Below are 22,645 nucleotides of genomic sequence, written 5' to 3' on the forward strand. Positions count from 1 at the left end.
TCATCCAAAATTACTTGTTGTCTTTAGAAGTATTTCCCTATGAGTCAGTTCTATAAGTTACTTCTTTTCAAACAGAGATGGCCCAAATTAACAAAACGTCATGCTTCAGATTCTCTACCCTCAAAAGCAATTTTTCTTGAGAACTCTCAGACTCCAAGGGACAAAAGAAAACAATATTAGGAAACACTGTCACAACTATAATTTAAATAGAAAACGAACATGTTTTGTTTGGTTCTACTATCATTTAGCCAGAGTTAAACAAGAAGGAACGTGTGCATGCCATGTTTTCAGTACTAGTCATTTCAAGGACTATGGGTCTGATTAAAAATTGGGGACCAAAATTATTCAGAATGGTAGCAGTTTACGGAAGGCAATAGCAATTTTGCACCTGGCATGTATGTCTCACCTGTCATCAAAATTTACAGCCGTTATCTCCAGGGCAGGGATTGAGAAGATGAAGACCTAAATAAATCTTTAACTTCGGGTACCTCATACAGCATTTGAATCACTACCTAGTAAACTAGTATTCATTTATCATCTCTTAACTGTCCAGTATTACACTTCATATTGAGGGGGAAATGATGGGAATATGAGACATCGTCTTTCACTAGTTAAACAAATATATATCAAGTCTTGGCACTGAATCAGCCACAGGAACGTACCCAGCCCCCATCCTGATGGAGCTTATAAGCAAGTAAAGGGAGGTGGTAAACATCAGTCCCAGTGCACAGTTCTTGTAAACTGGTAAGCCTGTTAAGGCAAATCCATACCCTAGAAAAACTGAGTTATGAGAGAAGCTTGGGGCATTTGCCTGTTTTGTCTAATGCAACCAACACTGACAAAGGAATCTAGTTTTGGAAAGGGCGGGGCCGTTAATTTTCCTACTGCAGAGACTACACTTTAAGTTACGCAAAATAAGACCTGAGCAAAAACAACAGAAATTCAGTACCAGAGAGTCATCTGGTTAACCGTGGCACCTGAGGTGTTTTCCTCTGCACAGCACTGAGGAAGTAGTTCTTTTTTTCAACAGGTCTTGTTTAGGGCCCTTTCTTTCTTCCCCTTCCCTCCTCTTCCTCTCTTCCTTTCTAACTTCATGATCATAGCTGGAAGCAGACCACCAGTCCAGATGAAGATGATATTCCTTTCCAAAATTCTGTGTAAAATAGTCTTAGTTCACATTTATTCCGAGATTCTAAGAACAGTCAAGTTGATGTTCTTTGGTTGTTCAAGTCTAATCTTACTAAGTGCCAAACTGCATGTGGATCCAGCACATAATAGATTTATTTATTAAACCTGCTTCAGTGAAATACTTCATGCATTCTGTTTCCTGCTGCTATTTTGACTGTTAAATGTGTCTTGTAGAATTACAGCTCTAGTTACTTATGTTAGTATAAAGGAATTATCAGTGACAGAAATTTCTAAGAGGACATCATGAAGAAACTGTTTCTGGGCAGGAAATGGCAGAAATCCTGAATGATTTACCCAGAAAAGTGCAGGTTGTTTTAAATTTCCAGAATGCCTGAGAAAAGTAAGAACATTTCAACTTGGTTTTAAGGAAAACTTTGTTCCAAGACTTTAAAAAGAGAGTGGAGGAGATTGTCACTTCTACTGAAGAGGGATTTTTCTCTTAAAACACGCTTAAACACATACCCACACCAGCTCTCAGCTCTTAGCTGAGCTTTTACGTTTCTTTCTCATGGTATTATTCATGGTAAGTACAATTTCATTTTAAGAATATACATGCAATAGGGGCACTTTCCATGTTTTACAGCGTGATCCATTTGAGATGATTTCCTTCTGGGGTCAACAATTTAAAATCCCACTTAACATGCGTCCAGGATAGCCCCTGGTGGATCTCAGGGTAAAGTGACCCCCGTCAAGGCCAAATGATTGCCATCTGCAGTGAAGGAGACTAATTTACATGCCCCCTTTCACTTATTTTTGCTGCTGTGGTTGTTTAGTCCCTAAGTTGTGTCCAACTCTTTGCGACCCCATGGACTACAGCATGCCAGGCTCCCCTGTCCTCCGCTATCTACCGGAGTTTGCTTAGATTCATGTCCATTGAGTTGGTGATGTCATCTAACCATCTCAACCCCTGCCGCCTCCTTCTCTTTTTGCCTTCAATCTTTCCCGGCATCAGGGTCTTTTCCAATGAGTCGGTTCTTCACTTCAGGTGGCCAAAGTCTTGAAGCTTCAGGTTCAGCATCAGTCCTTCCAATGAATATTCACTTTTATTTATACTGAGGAGTAAGTTCTTTCATTGATTTGTTCCTGTTTATTTGCTTTGAATATGTCAACCCACAGGATTAAGGGTAATAGAAAAATATTTACAGATCTAGGAACCTCCAGAGGTTGTGGCCCACCTCAAGTGTTGTAAGAAGCATACTACTAACTAGTTTCCAAATTGATTTTAAGGGAAAAAATTTTTAAAGTCTATAAAGACAGATGGGAGAAACAAATATCTAATGTAGTTTTGGAGCTTGGAGATTGTTAAAAAATGATTTTTTAATCTACTTTCTTCTCCCTTTATATTATAAGCTCTTTGAGAATATGGGATATAGCTAATAATTGTACAATTATTCTACTTATAATTCTGAAAAAAAGTGTGTATAAGCACCTTTTAAAATAATTTGTGTCTAATTTTAGATGTACTAAAGAAACTTTCTAAGTTAAAGAAAATCTTTTGTTGGGTTTTTAAATTATAAAAATAATACTCTTTAATGCAGAACATCTAGAGTATAGAAAAGTACAAAGAAGTAAAAAAAAAAATAAAGAGATACTAGCTTCCTAGAATTGTACTGCCAATAAGAAGTATTTAACTATTTGGTATATTTCTTACTGATTTTTTATGCATATTATTTACCTGCTTGTTTTTTTGTTTTGTTAAAATTTCAATATACATTATAGTTTCTTTATTCTGTTTTAGAAAATTTTTCCCTCCAATTTGTTAGGTTAGACAGAAAGAAGCTGTTAAGACTAGTAGGAACCAAAACAAAGGGGTCTCATTGGCCAAAGATGGAATAATTTGAGCATCAGAAAGAATAATAAATGCAAATGACTGATAATCATTGGATATATTTAAAAAATCTATGAGTTCATAAACTTACAAAATAAACCAAAAAAAAAAAAAGAAGGCCGTTTCAACACTCCCAAAATCCCAACCCACTGAAATCACTGGAAGTGACCCAGGGGCCAATTTTTATATTGAAATTTGACAATTAAAGAGGAAATAAAAAATATCCTGATTGTAAAAGCTGTGACTGGACAATCTGTATTTTAGGATAACTTAAATCACTCACTGATATTGGAAAGTTCTTTCTTACAGAAGCATTCTGGTTAATGAAAGTAGATGGAATAATAGAAAGTTACTATGGTTGACCCTTGAACACATGGGTGGATTGGGGCTGCTGACCCCATGCAGTAGAAAACCCAAGTAAAATGTAGCAGTTGGTCCACCATGTATGCAGTTCTACATTCAAGGATTCAACAAATCTTAGCTCATAGTATATATTTATTTTAAAAAGTCTAAGTGGACTCATGCAGTTCAAACCCATGTTGCACAAGGGTCAACTCTGCAATTATTTCTAATGGAATAATAGATTTAGGCAACAAACACAATGGATGAAACCATTAGACAAAAGGCTGACAGAAGGTCTGCACTAGAGGGATCAAGCCTTACCCATTTGTACCCACTGAGTATCCTTAGCATGACTGACAGTGGGGCAATGAACATTATGTACCTTCTGATGGCTATGAGATGAAGTACGCGGCATTCCCCATGAAGTATTCTTGTCACAAAAAAATTGCCCCTGAATCTAATCAAGCTTTAAAGCTAATGTCCACCACACGATATGGAGAACAGGAATGACTTAAATCAGGGGTTGGCAAACTGCAGCCTGAAGGCCAAATCCTGTTTGCTGCCTGCTTTTGAAAATCAAACGTTACTGGAAAACAGCCCAGTCCTTTACATGGTGTGGACTGTGGCTTTCAGACACAAAAGCAGAGGTGAATAATTACAACAGAGATCATCTGGCCAGCAAAGCTGAAATTATTTACTCTCTGGTCCTTTTCAGAAAAGTTTGTTGGCCTCTGGTTTAAATAATACCATGAGGAAGGAAACAGACACTTTTGAGATGACTGAGGCTATTTCAGTGTTCTCGATAGTACCAAGGAATTATGTTAAATGTGTTAGTAATGAAAATGGCACCAATTTATGCAAGAAAATGTTCATTTTTAAAGAAATGAGTGCTAAGGTATGGACATGAAATGGCATGATGTCTGGATATAAGCTTTAAAATGCTTCAGCAAAGTAAAAAAGAGAGGAAGATAGATGCAGCAGATATGACAACATCTTGCTATTACTTAATCTAGATAGAACGGATAAGCAGCATATTAGGGTTTACTATAGTATTCATTTTTCTTTGGGTATGTTTTTAAAAGTTTAAAAATATTTTATTTAATTTCTCAAAAATATTATTTTTAAATCAGTAATTGTTTAAAACAGGAACACAGTATTTCCAAAAATCAATTCCTTCTTGCAGGGTTTTTTAGGCTGTTTCCAATTTTCTATTATTGAAATTGCTTTAATAACACATTTTACAGATAAATCTCTGGTCAAATTTTTTATTACCTCATAGAACATATCTCTAAAAGTAAAATTACTAAGACTTCTGAGAAGTTTCAGGCTATTTATATTCCTGTTATTATCATATGAGAGTACCCTACTTATTAAATTCATGCTAGTAATGAATACTAGTTTGTTTGCATTTTTGCCAAGTTAATATGAAAAATGTATTTCTGATGTTTTAGCTTGCATGTATTTAATTATCAGTGAGGCTTAATGTCTCTCATATGTTCACTGGTCTTTTTTTTACTTATCCTATGTACTGTGCATGTTTTTGACAATTTTTCTATTAAGGTGTTCAGGAATTCTTATTGATCTGTAAGAAATTCTTACATATGGAAGGCACAGTCCTTTGGCATAGTTCACCAAATTTATTGTTGGCTTTTAGTTTAAAATGTTTCTGACAACAAACCTTTTCTATCTCTAGTTGTCAAATTTCTCCATATTTTCCTTTGTGATTTCTTTCAATGCTTTAATGCTTAGAATGTCATTCTTAACTCCAGGATCAATTAAATATTACCTATAGTTTCTTTCCCTGGAGAAGGGAAAAGCTACCCACTCCAGTATTCTGGCCTAGAGAATTCCACGGACTGTAGTCCACGGGATCTCAAAGAGTCGGACATGACTGAGCAACTTTCACTTTCATACTTTCTTCTAGATTGTTATAATTTCAGTTTTCATGTATATTAAATCTATCTGCAATTCATTTTAAAATGCAGTGTAAGGTTAGATGCTGACAGTTATTGTTTTCTTAATTTTTAGGGAAGCTATCCTTTCCATATTACTTGTTAATGCTTTTCTGATGAAAATTTGAAAGCAATGAATATTTTCTGCAAAGTGAATATATATATATGTATGTGTGTGTGTATATATGTGTGTGTGCGTGTGTGTGTGCTATATTATGTCCAACTCTTTGAGACCCTATGGACTGTAGCCTACCAGGCTCCTTTGTCTGTGGGATTCCCCAGGCAAGAATACTGGAGTGGGTTGCCATGTTCTCCTTCAGGGGATCTTTCCAACCCAGGGATCAAACCTGCATCTGTCTCTGGCATTGGCAGGCAGGTTCTTTACCACTAGCATCATCTGGGAAGCCCCTATACATATATATGTGCTGTGCTGTGCTTAGTGGCTCAGTCATGTCCAACTCTTTGGCACTCCCTGGATTGTAACCCACCAAGATCCTTCATCCATGAGGATTCTCCAGGCAAGAATACTGGAGTGGATTGCCATGCCCTCCTCCAGAGGATCTTCCCAACCCAGCGATCGAACCCAGGTCTCCCACATTGCAGGCAGATTCTTTACCACCTAAGCCACCAGGGAAGCCCATGAATACTGGAGTAGGTAGCCAATCCCTTCTCCAGGGGATCTTCCTGACTCAGAAATCAAACCTGGGTCTCCTGCATTGCAGGCAGATTCTTTACCAGCTGAGCTACCAGGGAAGCATATATATATATATATATATACACACACACACACACACACATATGTGTGTATATATATATATATATATACACATTTATATATATATATATATATATATATATTTAACCTACATTTAAAAATATTAGGATTTCCCAAGTGTGTGTATATTTACTGATATTTAAGGTGCCTAACAACCAGTGCTATCCAACACATTTGGTGACAATTATGATGACCAAGTCCCAACTTCAACTTCCTCGTCATCTAAAGATTACCGATAAAATATTTCTTCAAAGTCCAAGAAACATCTCTAAAACTTCTGGTTCATTTTTGAATTTAGATCTCAGAGCTCATTGGTTTTCCAAAATGCTGAACTAAACAATTCCAGAAGAACTTAAAAATAACAGCAGGCGGAGGAAAATGTGGTTTTGTGCCATAAGGTCTTGAAACATTCAGTTATGGTTTGATGCTGTTCAATGTTCAATTGAATAATTTGGAGGAAGAATCATTTCTATTTTAAAGAAACATCAAACTATATAGAAATCTAGTTGATTCTCATGAATGACAAAGGCGTTCACAGACAACTTACTCATCTGCTCAACAAATATTTACTGAGTATCTACCATGTGCCAGACACTATTATAGGTGCTACTATTTACTGCTCAGGAAATATTTACCATTTACTGGTCAGGCAGGAGGAGAAGGGGGTGACAGAGGATGAGATGGTTGGATGGCATCACCAACTCAATGGATATGAATTTGAGCAAACTCCAGGAGATAGTGCAGGACTGAGGAGCCTGGCATGCTGCAGTCCATGGGGTTGAAAAGAGTCAGACATGACTGAGCAACTGAACAACAATTTACTGCTCCAGACATTGACATTTCTGAAGATAGTCTGATGGGAGACAAGTGAAATGTCATAGTTTAAACTCATGGTTAATCTGAACCCTGTGAAATTCTTACTAAAAACTATTAAAATGCTCTGAAAGGATGTAGGTAAGATAAAAGTAACATTTATTGCATAGCTATCATGTGGCAAGAATACTAGTTTTATCATATAATTTTAATAATATCTCATTTTTATAGGTGGGAAAACTAAGGCTTGGACAGGGTAAGAAATACAGTCACACAGCTAGTAAGGGATGAATTTAAAGATTCAAACTTGGGTTTGTCTGACTCTGAAGTCCCTGTTTTTCTCACCACCATGAGCTGTTTTCTAAATTTTTCTACCTATGTTTGTTCCAAGAGGAAACAGCAGAAATTTGGGGAATGCTCAAATTAAAAACAGACAAAGGAAGCTGTTAGAAAGAAGCAGCTCATTATAAACAGACCACAAAATTTGAGGCAAGAAACTTTAGTTGTTTCCAGTTTTTTGCTTCAACACAGTGACCGTTTAATGCATGCTGCTCAGATAATTTTGCACTGTAGGTTTTCAGTAGCAATATTTGCAATTCTATTCCCTCACCTAATTTCAGCATCTTCTTGGACTGAGAATTCACAAGTCTACCAGGCTCTACCCTAAATTTGCTTCAGCATCATACAATGTGACACTTCACAGTTGCCAGTGTTGAAGTGTAAGAATCTCATTCATCCACCCATCCATCCCACAAATAATTATTGATTTCCTATTGTGTGGCAGATAGTCCTCAAGAAATTGAAAATGTAATGATGACCAAGACTCTAAGCTCCTTGTCCTCAAGGAGTTCACATTCTAGTGGTAGAGAGAGTTAACAAGCAAGTGAAAAAAAAATAGGGAATAAATTTTGATTGTGATGTGCTGTTAACAAAACAAACTAGATGATATTAGAGTAGCTGGGTGGGAGGTGGGAAGGTATTTCATCAGACAGATTATCATGGAAGGTCTTAAAGAGGTAACTCGAACTGAGATTAAAAAAGTGAGAAGGAGCCAATCATGGAAAAGGCAAGGAAGAGAAAAGCCCAGGAAGAGGGAACAACAAGGAGTCTGGTGCACTGAGGAAACTGAGAAGAGGCCAGCAAAATGTGAGGGCAGAGGACTGATGATGAGGTTGAAGGGAGGCGGAAGTCCAAGCATGCGCAGGACTATAGGAAAGAATCCTACGTTTATCTCAAGCGCAATGGAAGCTATCATGTGCATTAAGCAAGAAATGACAACCATTTGGCCTGTGGAGAACAGACTATATTAGTGATATTAGGTCTCACTAATATTTATTGAGTGCCTACTAAGTACCACGCATGTTTAGAACACTAAACCTTTAATGCAATTTAATTAAGTTAATCTAATATCCTCTGAGACAGGCACTAACAAGATGTTCTGCAGTCCATGGGGTTGCAAAGAGTTGGGCACAACTGAGCAACTGAACTGAACTGAATAAGATAAGCATACAAAACTAGCACTACAAAGCCACCTCCCTGAGGCCACAGTAAGCCGTGGGTAGGAATTCAAAGAGGTCAACTCCAGAGTCTCCTGAACACCCATGCTGTGTAACCCCTTTAGGAATGAAGGCATGGAAGCAGTAAACCCACACAGAGACCACTGCCATAGTAGAAATGAGAGATGACAATGGTTTGACTGAGGTGGTAGTAGTAAAAATTGAGAAAAGGAGATGGATTGGCGACACATTTGGGAAAAAATAATTGAAAGTATTAGTTCTGACAATGAAAAGTAGGAGGTCAAGAATACCCTTCAGGTTCTTTGCTTAAGCAATGGAGAATATGGTGGTCATTTCTGCGTTGGAGAAATATAGGTTAATGAGGTTACAGAGGGTGAAATTAAGATTTCTGTTTTTGATGGGACTTCCCTGGTGGTCCAGTGGTTAGGAATATGCCTTCCAATGCAGGAGATGTAGGTTCTATCCCTAGTCAGGGAACTAAGATCCCACATGCTGCAGGGCAATTAAGCCCACGTGCCACAAATAGAGTCTACGTATTACAACTACCAAACATGTGTGCAACTACTGAACATGCATGCCACAACAAAGAGTCGATGAAGAGCCCACGTGCTACAGGGAAGACCCAGCTCACCCTCCTCCCCCAAAAAGGAATTCTGTTTTTGATATATGTTAAATCTGAGGCACAAACTAACCAGGACACCGGAGATATCAAATAGGCAGTTGGATATGTGAGCCAAAAGCTCAGAGGGGGCTTCCCAGGTGGCGCTAGCAGTGAAGAACACACCTGCCAATGCAAGAGACTTAAGAGACGTGGGTTCAATCCCTGGGTGGGGAAAATCCCCTGCAGGAGGGTGTGGCAACCCACTCCAGTATTCTTGCCTGGAGAATCCCATGGATAAAGAGCCTGGCAGGCTGCAGTCCATGGGGTCGCACAGAGTCGTACATGACTGAAGTGACTTTGTGCGCACACAAAGCTCAGAGGAGAGGTTGGATGGGAGAGCATCACCATCCTACAAGTGAGGGGCTTAAAGATCTGAGTCCTTGGGGAGGGCAGGAAGAGAAGGGGAATGAGGACTGAGGCACGGGGACACTGTGAGGCAGGAAGGGTCAGGACGGAGCCCACAGACACTCTCAAAGGGTGGAACCAAAGGAGCCAAGGAGGAACATCTTTCCTAAGAAAGAGCCTTGTTCAGCTGTACTGAGTCATGCTGGAAAATCAAGGAAAATGAGGGCAGACGAGAGAACGTCAGATCTGCTAACGTGGTCACTCCCGTGCTTGACAAGGACAGATTACGGAGATAGGATGCTGATGAAGTTTTGCTCGTGAAGAGGAACAGGGAAGCAGAATGGCAGCTGCAAGGTGATGAGAGAGTCAAAGGGAGCTTATTTACTCTGAAGGATGTGTAAACACAAGTGTATGTATGTGCTGATGGAGGTGAACTTGTTAGAGCAACTGAAATGAAACACCTCCACTAAGACATGCAACCTACGTCTATAAAAACCAAGCAGAGAACGGAGAAATTATTTAATGAAAGTTTCCCTGGTTTCTTGGAGACAAAATAATCATTTCCCATATAAACATTCCCAGGATTTCTGAGCTATTTTGGAGCCTCGAGTGCTCCCATAAGAGTCATTCTGGTGCAGCCCTGGGCAGCAAAAGAGGATGTGGAGTGAAGTGAGGTGAGATAAGTCGGTCTCTTCACAGGACCTGTGCTTCCCCTGAAACAAGGGCTTCTACTTGGTTTTCCACCAAGCGCCAGATTGTCTCGTTTGTAGGAGCAACCACAGGGGGAATTTAGAAGGGAAAACAAGTTCGTCCAAACAGTCAGCGTAGCATAATGACACATTTATCTAGGAGTTTTGGTGAGTGAGCAACCGATGCTGAAATTGGGAACCAAGGTGGCTCAGTCACTGCCAGGAGACAGGTGAGCCCTGGGAGGTGGATGGGGGAATTCTTCTGTCTCGCAAGCTTTTATTTGTCCTGCTCTTTCTTTCACAGGGTTATGATCTTTCCAAAATAGGGATGTTACTAATGCTTCTGATCTTCCCTCTCCTTAGTAATATGAGTTTATTTGCAGCTTCTAAATCATGGGTTTATAAAGACTTTTTTTTTAAGGTTCCTTATCCGGAGAAGATAGCAGACAGGGAAAGGCAGGGCGGGAGGGGAGCTGGCAGGTAGGAAGGAAAGAGGAGACACACAGAGAATCAGACAGGGAAGCTATCTTTTGATCTCTTGAAAACCTTACAACAAGGAAACCCGAAACCATTCTTAAGAAAGAAAGTGAAGTCACTCAGTTTCTTTGAGACCCCGTGGACTGTAACCTACCAGGCTCCTCTGTCCATGGGATTTTCCAGGCAAGAGTACTAGAATGGGTTGCCATTTCCTTTTCCACCGGATCTTCCTGACCCAGGGATCGAACCCCGGTCTCCTGCATTGCGGGCAGACACTTTACCATCTGAGCCACCAGGGAAACCACTCTTAGGACACCTGAATTACAGGGACCTCTCTTGTAGCAAACCCCTTTCCAGGTGGCACAAGTGATAAACAATCTGCCTGCCAATGCAGGAGATGTAAGAGTCGCAGGTTCAATCCCTGGGTTGGGAAGATCCCCTGCAGAAGGAAATGGCAACCCACTCTAGTATTTCTTGCCTGGAAAACTTCCATGGACAGAGGCAGACACTCTTGTAGTAATGCAAATCTTTTTGTTTTTTCTGTTTTTTCTCCTTCCTTTCTGTTTTTTCTTACATTGAGCATTTGAAGATAGCGATGATCAAGATGCAGTAAGGCGTTAAAATGGAGAAATGTTGAAGTACGTTAAGGAAAAAACAATGCTTATTATACAGTCTAATTCCTACATCTTGATCTTTCTATTTGAAAAAAAAAAGAATTGTTTTAGAGACTATATATGAATCAGGGTATTAGTTTTTTAAAAAAGATACAAACACAGAAAAGAGAGAGAGATGCTCAGGAATAAAGTTAATTTCAGTGACATTCAGTAAATGAAATTCTGAATTTTGAAAAGTCAGCCTCAGAGATGAAACGTCCATCCATAGAAGGATGGCCGAATAAAGGAAGCCCTCCATCCAGTGGAACACGAGCTGTCAGTACAGTGAATGGGGGCACCTCTGTGTACTGACAAGCAGTGACAGGCACAGGTACCACCTAGAATACACACTCCTGGAGGGCAGGAGTCCTGTCAGGGTTGTTCATCACTGTTGTTCGGCTCCTAGGATAGCACCTTCTCCACAATAGGTGTTTGATAAATATTTACTTAGAAAGGATCACGGGTCACTAAAGCAGGATCTCACTTTGGCAAAAAGCAATATAAGTGTGATTACACCTACTCTGACATATGCGTTTGCACATGGATCTTAGTTTTGAATTGAAAACATATAATCATTAGCATTAAAGAAAAGATAACCCTCACACACACCTCAGGATAACTAGAAGGGCAGGTTAGGGTCCATAGGGTCTCAAGAATTCTGAGGGCTGGGTCAACACCTAAAAGGGATCCTGTCTTCAGGGACCCGCCACGCTAAAGAGAAGAGAATGAAGCAGGGCCAACTGGGAAGGAGGAGGCGTGCTGGGAAGATTCACGCTGAGCAGGGAAAAGCTGAAGGATGGGCTTCTACCAGGTGTGAGTGAGAGCCGGGCGAGCCCCCATGATGAGCACTGGGAAATTTGGTTCAGGTTCTCTAAAAAGAGAGAGCAGTCAGCCTGACAGGACTGGCCTCCTGGAGTGGGAGGAGTATAACCTGGGCGGTGAGCAGAGGGCGGGCACCTTGACCACCCAGCAGTGCGTGGAGCAGCTGGGAGGGTCTCTGCTCCAGGAGACGTGGGGCTCGAAGCAGGAGATGCCACAGTCCAAGCCCGAGGGCAGCGGAGGTTTGGTACAGTTACCTTGAGTGGGTGCCAGCAAAGCCAGCTGACAGTACAGGTGCACCCAGCAGTCTTGTGGACTTTTTCAGAGCAAAATCTACCACCTGGGCGGTGGGGCAGGGGGCTGGCCAGGGTCAAGCTGAGTCCTGGGAAACATGGGTATGTGGCTTTGTCCTGAATTCCTTCTTCACTCTGAACTGGGCTGCTGTTATCTAGACGAAGTGGGTGCCATATACTGAGATGGGAATTCAGTGGGATGAAGAGATGAAGACAGAGATTCCACCATTAGGTTTGGTGGTGCGGTGAGGACCCTGAGAATTTCACAGGTGTCAATTTAGGGGGACAGAAGGAGGAAAGACTGACTGGAGTTGCATGAACAGAGAGCTTAGGCATCACCTCCTCCAGAATGCTTTGCTGATTCCCCAGCCTTCCACCTCTCCTGCCACCAGACACACAGGTGTGTGCACACCTCACACACTCATACAGATATATACACATACACACACCAATCACTACACACATGCACCTCACACATACTGCTCACACCTACATATACACACACAAATAAATAAAACATAAACTGGATGGCTATTTTTCCTCCTGGCTTCCAAGTACCAACTCCGGAGTGGGATATTTTCTGATTTTCTTAGCAAGAGAGCTCTCCTCTAGCTGTCACAGCACTGGGGGCCTGTTCCCTTACACCGATGACTCTTTCTAATAATTAGAGATGCTAAACTCCTCTGGACAGGAATGTTTCTTTCATATAATAAGCTGATTATATCCCCTGGATGAGGGCATGGCAACCCACTCCAGCATTCTTGCCTGGAGAATTCCATGGACAGAGGAGCCTGGTGGGCTACAGTCCAAGCGGTCACAAAGAGTCAGACACGATTGACTGACTAACAATTTCCATTAGCAGGACATGTTCTAAGGTGACTGCTTCTTCGCTTTATGCCGTTTCTGTTCACAAAAGGTTTCACATGATGCTTTACTTTGAGATGGCAGGGAAACCTGTGTTAAGTCCCTTGACTTCAGCTATGAACCTCTCTGACCTCTTTTCACAGCTCCAGACCTTTATCTCAAGCCAGCAAAGCCTAATCTGAGTTCATTCACCTGACTCATCCTCCTCCCCAGTCCTGCTACTTCATTTGGGTTCATCCAGTGGCAATTTAGACCCATTCCACTTGAAACTCGTGACTAAGACACATACATTCCGGGTCCAGTCCTCACACTTATTATTTTATCAGTTCTCACTTAGACTGTCACCACAAGGGCCTTCAAACAGGCAGGCTCTCACCATCATTCCCTGTCTCCTCTTATCCAATCTCCCACATGTAATCAGAAAGATTTTTCTAAATTATAAATCTAGTCATAAACCAGAAAATCCTTCCCTGGGGAAAACCCTTCAGTGGCTCTGGAGGCTGTTAAGGAATTGCAAAATGGCAGTCCAAGAGCCACATCCATCTACTTATATATGCTATTTGACCCATATAGTGGGGAAAAAAAAAAATCTGAATTTTAACAACTCTGACTGTTGTTAGAAGGGGCACACACTGTCCAGTTCTAGAGTCCAAATCTATTGTCATCTATCCAGGTGGCCTCACTCTTTACGTTACTGGTTCACTTCCTGCATGGACCTTGGACCTCAGGGATCAAGCTTTTCACAAGGTGAACAAAGCCTTTCCTGCTCTGGCCTTGCTCACCTCTCTAATCTTATTTCATGCTTTTAACTCAGGTCCGCTGATGCCAAGGCTCATGTTTATCTACTACACCACACTAACAAATGCTACTTCTTTGAACCCTTGGGCTTATGAAATATGAGAGGCCAGTGCAGATAATAAACAGAGCAACAAACTCAAATTACAAGGAAGGAGTGTCTGTGTGTCGAGTGGGTGTGGGTAAAAACGACCAGATACAAAATCCCTGAGATAAAGGCAGTTGTGTGGGAAATGCCTCCAAACATGTCATCCCATTTATTGATATTTCATCAGGGTGAAGGCAGTAAAATACTTGATTTTTCCAATCCCTGTGTTTTATTCATCTCTGTACCCTTAGTCTGATCCTTAGCAGGCACTGAATAAATGCTTATTAGATTAATACGTTTTTATGGAAGTTTGCAAAAAGCTGAATGTCTTGCTACTTCCAGGCCTCAGTTTCTCTTTTTTTCCCCATCTCTCTCAGTGAACCTACTGGGTGTTTAGGGCACATTCATATTGTACCCAGTACAACTGCTTCCAATGTACCTCAAATCATCCTAATGCCAAAATAACTAAATGCAAAAGAATTAAAAGTCCGGCCACAGATAGTATATCCAGAAAGAGGGTTATCCAGGAAAACAGAGGAAGGAAATACTTTCTTCTCCCTTTAACTTCTCTACCATCTGAACACAGTTAAGCCCACTATGTAGACATAAATAATATTATCACTAAGACTAATGACATGGGAATTGTAAACACAGACTGAGAAGCTGTAATTTCCAAGAACTATGGAAGCATTTTCTTTGTCCCACGCCATGGGTTTAAACAGCTTGGCTGGCCACCACTTCTGCCATCTTTGATCCTTGTTCATCTTGGGATGCCACAGGGGGATACCCCTCACATCCCTCATACAAAATCCCTAAACACACACAGACCACGAGATAGAGAGGCTCAGACTTCACTAGGTAAAAGTCATCCAGAATGTCTATAAAATACAGATTCCTGGGCCCTTCCATCCTGGAATAACAAGTTAGGGTAGTGCCAAGGCATCGGCATTTTAACCCTGCTTTCCTGGGGATCTGACAGTAGATAATCACCACACTCTGAAGTGATAAACATCGTCACAGACATGAGAATTCTATAGCATAAAAGATGTTCACAGCGAGTACCATGATTTGCTCTCAGGCATGGTCCAACTCCAACCTTTTACTGTTCACACTAAGTAATTTTTTTTTATTATTAAATGGCAAAAAATTTTGCTCTTGTCCGCCTAATTGCAGTTACCACATCCTCAAAGAAGCACTGTCTATGTGCCCTTCATTTGCAACCTATTTCATTAGGTACTTACTTCTGATGCTGAGGCAGCTAAGCATCAGAAATATGTATCATGCAACAGAGCCTAGGTCCCATTCTCATTCAAATGATACTAAATTCTTAGGGTTTTAGTTTTTTTTTTTCCTTCACAGTTGGCAGTCATTCAATTACGGTGTAATTCAGTACTGCAACTCACTTCAGTTTAATCAGTTCATCTCAATTCTGATCATTATATTCAAAGGCTTACTCTATCCAGATGCCAAGTTTCCTCAACTGGACAAAAGCATAGCAGAAATATTTCTGTTTGTCAAGGCCAAGCAGATTTTTGGAGGCATTATCATGCCTCAGCAGGGCACTAGTCAGGTTGTAATTTGCTGTAATTGTTCTTCCCACAAACAGCCACAATGATTACCTCTAGGTCACTGCGCCCAAAGACAGAGTTCTTCTCAGCCACTGTAACCACCAAAGTTATTTCTGCAAACACCTTACTCAGGATTAGATTGCAAAGAATCAGTTTCTCGGATGCTGTCCGTTCAGCTGATTGATCTGTTACACTTTTTTTTAATGGATTAGGCCATACACTTGATTGTGTATGTGTGTGCACATTAGAAACATGGAAATAACTCAGAGCAATCACTGGTCTCCCATGAAACCATCAGTGTACTGTATGCATCATTTGCCCCACCTGCCATGTTTACAAGGCACCCCAAGGAGAACTAGCCTAAAGCCCAGCAATCCATCTGCCTCCCGGTTCCACGGGGTAATTATTGCCTCAACTAAGCAAAGAGAACTGCGTGGCATGCTGCTGATCACGTCAGGTGACTGCTGTAAGTGACTGACTTACCCAGGTCATTAGAGTTCCTAATAGTGGCCCGAGTTGTGGCCACAATGACAAACACACAAACACAATGCACTAACAACAACAAAAAGGCGGGGGGTGAGGGGGGAGAAAAATGGGCAGAGGCCTAGGTTCAATGGGCCACACCCAGAACACAAATCACAAATGTGGGTTTTTGTCACTTCTCACGGGCATGTTAAAACAAGAAGCCAAGAAGCGTGGGGAGTGGAGGGAGAGGGAAGGAAGACAGGGTGATTTTATGAGAAAACATTGGTTAAAAAAACTGACAAAAAATAAAAGAGAGGACATGAAAGCAGGGTTTGTTTTTTTTTTTCTATTAACTTTTTTAACTGTACTTCCTTAGGTATTTTTTTTAAAGAAAGCATTAGTCAACATTTTTTTTAAGAATGCACAGTTTTTTCTTTGCCATACACACAAATGAGGGCCTGGCCTCCAACACAATATAAGCTCAACTGAGCCCACCTGAGGTCACAGTGACTAAGTTCAAATACAAACTGTAAGGAATAGACTCCTTTAACAGGAGGATGATGTCCAAGTGCAAAAACACACGTGCTGACGAAACGCACAAAGCATATGCATCTCTTCAGAGAAATTCTGCTAATAAGAAGCTATTAAGAGAAGAGCTCTTTGGGGACACACCCCAAATGAATTGCGAAAGGTCACATACAACTTCTTCCCTCTGAAATGAGATAGAAACAACAGACAAATTAGCATTCAGAATATCAAATCATTAAATGTTCCTTGTCAAGGCTCCCGTGGGAAGGAAAGGGAGAAGGCAGTGGAGAGAGGGAAGGAAGAAAGTAGGTAAAAAATGGACAGGTCACTCTGCAAATAGTGCCGGGCTTTTAATTTCATAGATCAGCAAAATTAAAGGAAAAATGTGAGGGTGGAGGTAGAGGACATTTCAACATGGAGTTGTCATCTATTTTGCTGAAGTATAACGCCAACCACTGTCAGGATTTTTTGTTACAATACAAATGATAGGAAAGCCAGACTCTCAAAATAAAGGATAATCCTTTATAATAAGTAAATTTAACTTTATATATAAACTCAATGAACTATTCTTTTAAAAACTGAGTATCTTAGGATATATGATGCTTTTCATAATTTATACAGCCTTTGATACAGATTTAGGGAAAGAATCTAGTTTGCAGTTTTAAAACTGTAATTTTCAAATTAAATTGCATTTTGTTTGAGCAACATCATTCTCTCTCATTTCACTACCAGATTGTAAGAATCCCTCTAACTGCTTGCCCTCTTTCATGTTAGTAAAAGGTGATGATTTATAATAAAGAAAACAAACTAATGCAGAATGATCACAGTAAAGTTAGGAAGTTATGGCAGTAACAGATATCTCTATATTATTTGAGTTTCATTGTAGCAACGGATGGTATTTTTACGATTTGCATGTACTTCGGTCTCTGACTTAACTGCCATGATAACCAACATATTTTGTAGCTTCAGCGTTAAAGTGGCTGGATTAAAACCAGCTATTTCCCCCTGCTGGTTGGACGTGTTTTACATTCTCAACTTCACTGCTTGCAGCTTTAATACTCCCCATAGTACTAAACCCATTTATTTCTCATCCACCAACTGACCTCTGAAAGCATCATTAACACGCCCCCCCAAAGACCTTGCTCCTGTCAATTTTAGTCAGCACAGCACTCAAAAGCCATCATGGGGTTTCACCAGGGCTCTTAGGAGAGGAAAGTAAAGAATGACAAGGCACCAACCCAAACCTTGGGGAACTGCCAAGCAGGAAGATGAGACCCCAGAACAGAGAGAGTCTTATCTGCAGGAAGGATGCAAGACTGAAGATCAAAAGGTAGGTTTATAGACACTGGTCATTAGACGCTTGTGCTACTCAATTCTCAGCTAGTTAATGGCAGAAGGATCAATATTTACTTTCGATTTTTATGTACAGCATTATGGCCTTAGTGGGAGACAGGGCTCCTGGGAAGAAGGGTTGATCCAGGAAATGGGTGTTGGAAAGAATGATTCATGGCTGAAGTTAACAATTTTATCTCGTTTGCCAAATATATTTTTGAAGATCTGTCTGGGGCTCTTTCGTTTTGACCAACTTTTTCTTTTTTGCTGGTAACACTGCTCATGCTAAAGGCAGTCAGAGAGAAGGTGATGATATGGAGAGAATTTCAGGAATAAATGTGGAATTGAGTTACGCAAACAAAGCTGTGTCAGTATGAAATGATAGTCCCCTGGGTTCATCCACATTCAGCAAGAATGATTCCTGAGCTCGAAAAGGGAGTGAAAGTAAACAGCATTACGTTCTGCAAACATCACTTTGAGTTCCAGGAATCTTTACTGCTCCAGTAGTTTTCCTTTTGTTTTCTTCCTGGGAGAATGTCAAGCAAACCATCAGTGGGTCTCCATTTTACACTGGATTCAGCAATAATCAGTTTTAAAATATAATATTTTGATATAATATTTTCAAAATCAAACAGAGAATCTGAGGCACTGTGGAGAAAAGGATTTAAAAATAGGCAGCACAGTATTTCTAATATACAACTTATGTACTGGGTGGAATTATTTCGTGAAAGTATATAATAAATCTAAAGCTACACTTCTAAAATCCCTGAAAATGTAATCACCGGTACTAACTACAATGGAATATTGTATCCTGCTTAATTAGGGCGTTAATCATAGCACCTTGATTCATCTGCCTCTTTCCATGCATGTGTTAATCTTCAGATTACATTTTCCTTAAATAAATTCTAAGAATTATCCTTTGTGAAACATTATTCATGAATCATAATACAGTCAATCCTTTAAATTTTACCCAATTTTCTAATGCTTCTCAAAGAATATAAGTCCTTCTAGGTCACGTGCTTCAGTTTGTATGATAGACTCTGTCGAGCGATAATGGCAGCACCTCTAGGAGCTAGGAAGGGATCTGTGCCTTTATCAAATATGCTGACAGCTCTAAGGAAACTTCCTTAAACATGTATCAAAACTGGCATATGCTCTTGTATTAAGAATCATCATTTCTCAAGCACCTCTGCAGGGTAGGCCCTGCGCTAGGAATACATTTAAGTATGTAGTCTCTTTCAACCTCTCAGCTACTCTACAAGGTAGGTATTATCAATCCATTTTATGGATGTGACAACTGAGGCTTAAGGAGGTTAAACAACTTGCCCAAGGTCCAACACCTTGTAAGGTTCATAGAAAGGCCAGGCCTGAAAGTTCAAAGCCTGTGTTCTTTCCCTCTAAAATACAAGGTCAAGCCATTACTGGGATATAAACCACCTTGATCTTGACCTCATTCATTAGGACTTGCTTTATCTTTGGGAATTTCAGAAACAGAAGTACCCAGGCTTCCAAAGATTGCTTGCATGAAATGTAAGCTACGTTTTCCAGAGTTAACCAAGAAATATATTTTACAGTCATAGAAAAAAGAAGATTTCACATAGAAAATTATCAACTAGAATAACATAAAAACAGGGATGAAATTCCATCGGGTTGAACCATTCGAAACTGCTGTATCCATAGGTCAAAGGAGTCAAAAAATGCAACCTCGTACTATTCATCCTAATAACAGACATCTGCTCGGACACTCTAAGGGGCCCGCTCCAGGTCCACTCACAACGCGCCGGCAGTGTACTCACTTCCTGCCTTCGTTCCCATGGGTATCGTACCTGAGCAGAAGCTGTTGCTGCTCACCGTCCTCGCTGAGCGCCCAGAGCTGCTGGGGTTGAACTCTCTGCTCTCTTCCTCCGAGAAGGGAGACTCAGAGGCTGGGGACACCTTGTGCTGTTGCTGAGGCAGATGGGGCCGAAGAATCAAACGGGGAATCCGGCTTCGGGCAATCTCCTTCTCATGATGCTGTACTCTCAGCTCCTTCTCCAAATCGGACATCAGAGAGAAAACAAAAGGACACTTGTTGCCCCCTTTGAACTCCAGTCTGCTCCTTCTGGGCTCAGTGTCTGCGGAGCCACATTTCTGAATAATAAATCTTCACAGAGCAGTCCTTGTTTCAGTAGCTAAAATGAGCTCCAAAACTCTTCTACTGAGCTAAGCCTTCTAAGTTATTGAAGATCACACGCTGCAGCATGGATGTGTGTACACACACACACACACACACTTTCAGCTGCTAGCAGGAAGGCTATTCCTTTCTCTCATGCCTAACTCACCTTGCCACTCTGGCTTTTCCTAGCACATTCAAGCTTTCAGCTCTCTCAAAGGCTCTTTATAACTCACAGCACACTCGGATTATTACTTGATTTCCTCCAGACTTCCATTTTGCTTTCCCTGAATTAGCTGTGATAATCTGACTTCTGTTTTCCTGTCTCCTGACAACGCAGACCCCTATACCTGAAACAGTTTTCCCATAGACAGATCATGCAGCCTTATTTTTCAAACGCCCCCCTCTTCCGGCCAGGAGTTTAATTATTCATTAATATCCTGGTACACAAGGCTTGTTGCCAACAGAAAAGCAAACAAAAATTCAATACCGGGTAAGATGGCTCCGCCTTTCTCATCATGTTTAGCTTTTGTTTTCCTTACAGGACACTCAGATGACATTTTTTCTCCCTCTCTCTCCTTCAAAACACAGCATCAAGTGCAGAGGGCTTTGAAAAGGCCCCAAAAGCAGTATTTCAGCAATATTTTCCCATTTTTAAAGTGCTTTCCCAGCCAACATTTTGTTTAATCTTTCCAACAACGGAGGCCACAGAGAGCACACTAATTTGCGTCCCTATTTACAGATGAGGAAACTGAAGCTAAAAGAGGCAGAGATGCTCAGCCAAGACTGCTGCACATCACCTAGAAGCAGAACGGGGGCCTGCAGTCAAGAGCTGGGCGGTCGGGGTCACCCCCATCCTTCCTTATTAAAATGGACTCCCAGGATGAGCTCTCTGCAGAAAAAAAACCCACCGCTCCTCCCAACCTCTGCAACTGAAAAAGGGCTTTGGGTTAGGTAAAGAACACTGTGTGGAAACATGACCTCCTGCTCATTTCCACGCGGCTTACCAGGAAGGGTCGCTGCCAAAGTAAACACCTCTGGGAAGCCCTCACAGTGCAGGAATTGAAGGGAAAGTCCCAGCCGCTGGTAACTCCCGAGGTCGCTCAGGCACCCGCCCTATCCAGGGGCGAGAGCCGCACCCAGCCTGGAAGCTGTGCTGTCGCCCGGCAGGTATCACACACCAGCCGCTCCGCTGGGCACCAGGCGGACCCTGAACCAATGCTGAAGTCCTTATTTCTCAGTCACCAATACATCAAATCCTTTTTAGTCACATCACACACGGAGGACGATTGAGAGCTAGATCCCAAATCTCCAATTTCAGGGGATGGGATTAACCCTTCGGAGTCCATCTTTTTAATCCTCAGTGTCAACCCTCCAAACGCAGTACCACCTTCCCATCTCCCGGGTCTCGATTCTCATCACCTGGGCGACAGCTCCCTGCCTTCTTATTGCACCCGCCACCTCCTCGTCCCCGTCCACAGCAACCCTAAAGGTCACCCCTCCAGCTCTCACCTGATCCGCGTCCCTCCCCGCAGTGCCCACCTCTCCTCTCCCTCCGGCGCTCGCTGACACAGCCATTGAGCCCTCCGGACGTGCCCTCCTTACCTTGGTCTCCCGAAGGGGTCCCATTGCGCTGCCGCCCGCCGGCTCCTCGCGCCGCCGCTGCCGCCGTCCAGGAGGTGGCACCTGAGGGCACCGGGGGCAAGGAAACTACGCTGAGCCGGAGCGCGCGCGGGCGGCCGCTGCTGCGGGGCCGACGCGCCGCCGCCGCCGCCACTGGCGCTGGGCTCCGAGGGCGCGCCCGGCCGCCCCGCCCCGGCCGGACACGTGGTGCCATCGCGGCTGCCGTCGCGCCGCCCTCTACCCCGACCTCCCTCACCTGCCGGCCCCCGAGGAGGCGCCTTGGCCGCGGGCTCTCCTCCCAGGTTCGCGCGCCTCTCCCGCTCCGCCGAGCCCGACCCTAAGAGGGGTCGCGGACAGAGGCTCGGAGCATCTTCAGCCCGGAGAAGCCCAACACCCCCTTTTGGGCACCTGGCATGGGGTTCGAAAGGGGTGCACGTGGGAGAGGAGAACCCGGAAGAGCTGTGACACCATGGAGAGCCAACCTGTACCAGGGGAAAGTTTTTGCCTCGCAGCCCCTCCCTGCCCTCCGGGTTTTCTGTCCGCGTCCAGCTTCCCGCACAATTACCTCGCGGGAGAGACGGGGTGGGTCGCCCTCCACCCGGACCCCCGGCATGCCAGTGCTGCAGGCCTGACACAGCATCTGGGTTCCAGGATCTCGGAGGCTGCGCTCCTCCTCGGGGGGTTTGCATCAGAAGGGCCTGGCGTTGGCGGCGCGGCGCAGCCGCAGGGAGGGAACGGCTGGCTTGGGAATCCGGGCTGCCCCCTCTCCAGCTCCGAACCACCGCCGCCCGCCCGCCTGGAATGAATGCCCGGCGCGCGGCTCTGGCGACGCCTCACTCGAACTCAGAAAACCGGTTCGGGGCGGCACTCCTCTCCCT

The 22,645-nt window shown here is 42.5% G+C and overlaps 1 protein-coding gene across 1 annotated transcript in view; it reads right to left on the bottom strand.

Moving 5' to 3' along the window:
- The window catches only part of SYBU (syntabulin), a 79,135-nt gene extending 56,701 nt beyond the window's left edge, over positions 1 to 22,434 (bottom strand). The window contains exons 1-3 of the mRNA XM_081503073.1: positions 22,333 to 22,434; positions 21,750 to 21,830; positions 19,819 to 20,020 (exon numbers count right to left, since the gene is read on the bottom strand). Of these exons, the coding sequence (XP_081359199.1) occupies positions 19,819 to 20,020; positions 21,750 to 21,830; positions 22,333 to 22,407 (358 nt within the window). The 5' untranslated portion in view covers positions 22,408 to 22,434. The remainder of the gene's footprint in view (positions 1 to 19,818; positions 20,021 to 21,749; positions 21,831 to 22,332) is intronic.
- Between the last annotated feature and the right edge of the window lie 211 nt (positions 22,435 to 22,645).

Source organism: Giraffa tippelskirchi, chromosome 6 (assembly GCF_054371585.1).
Source record: "Giraffa tippelskirchi isolate mGirTip1 chromosome 6, T2T-mGirTip1v1.2.pri, whole genome shotgun sequence".
Lineage (NCBI taxonomy): Eukaryota > Metazoa > Chordata > Mammalia > Artiodactyla > Giraffidae > Giraffa > Giraffa tippelskirchi.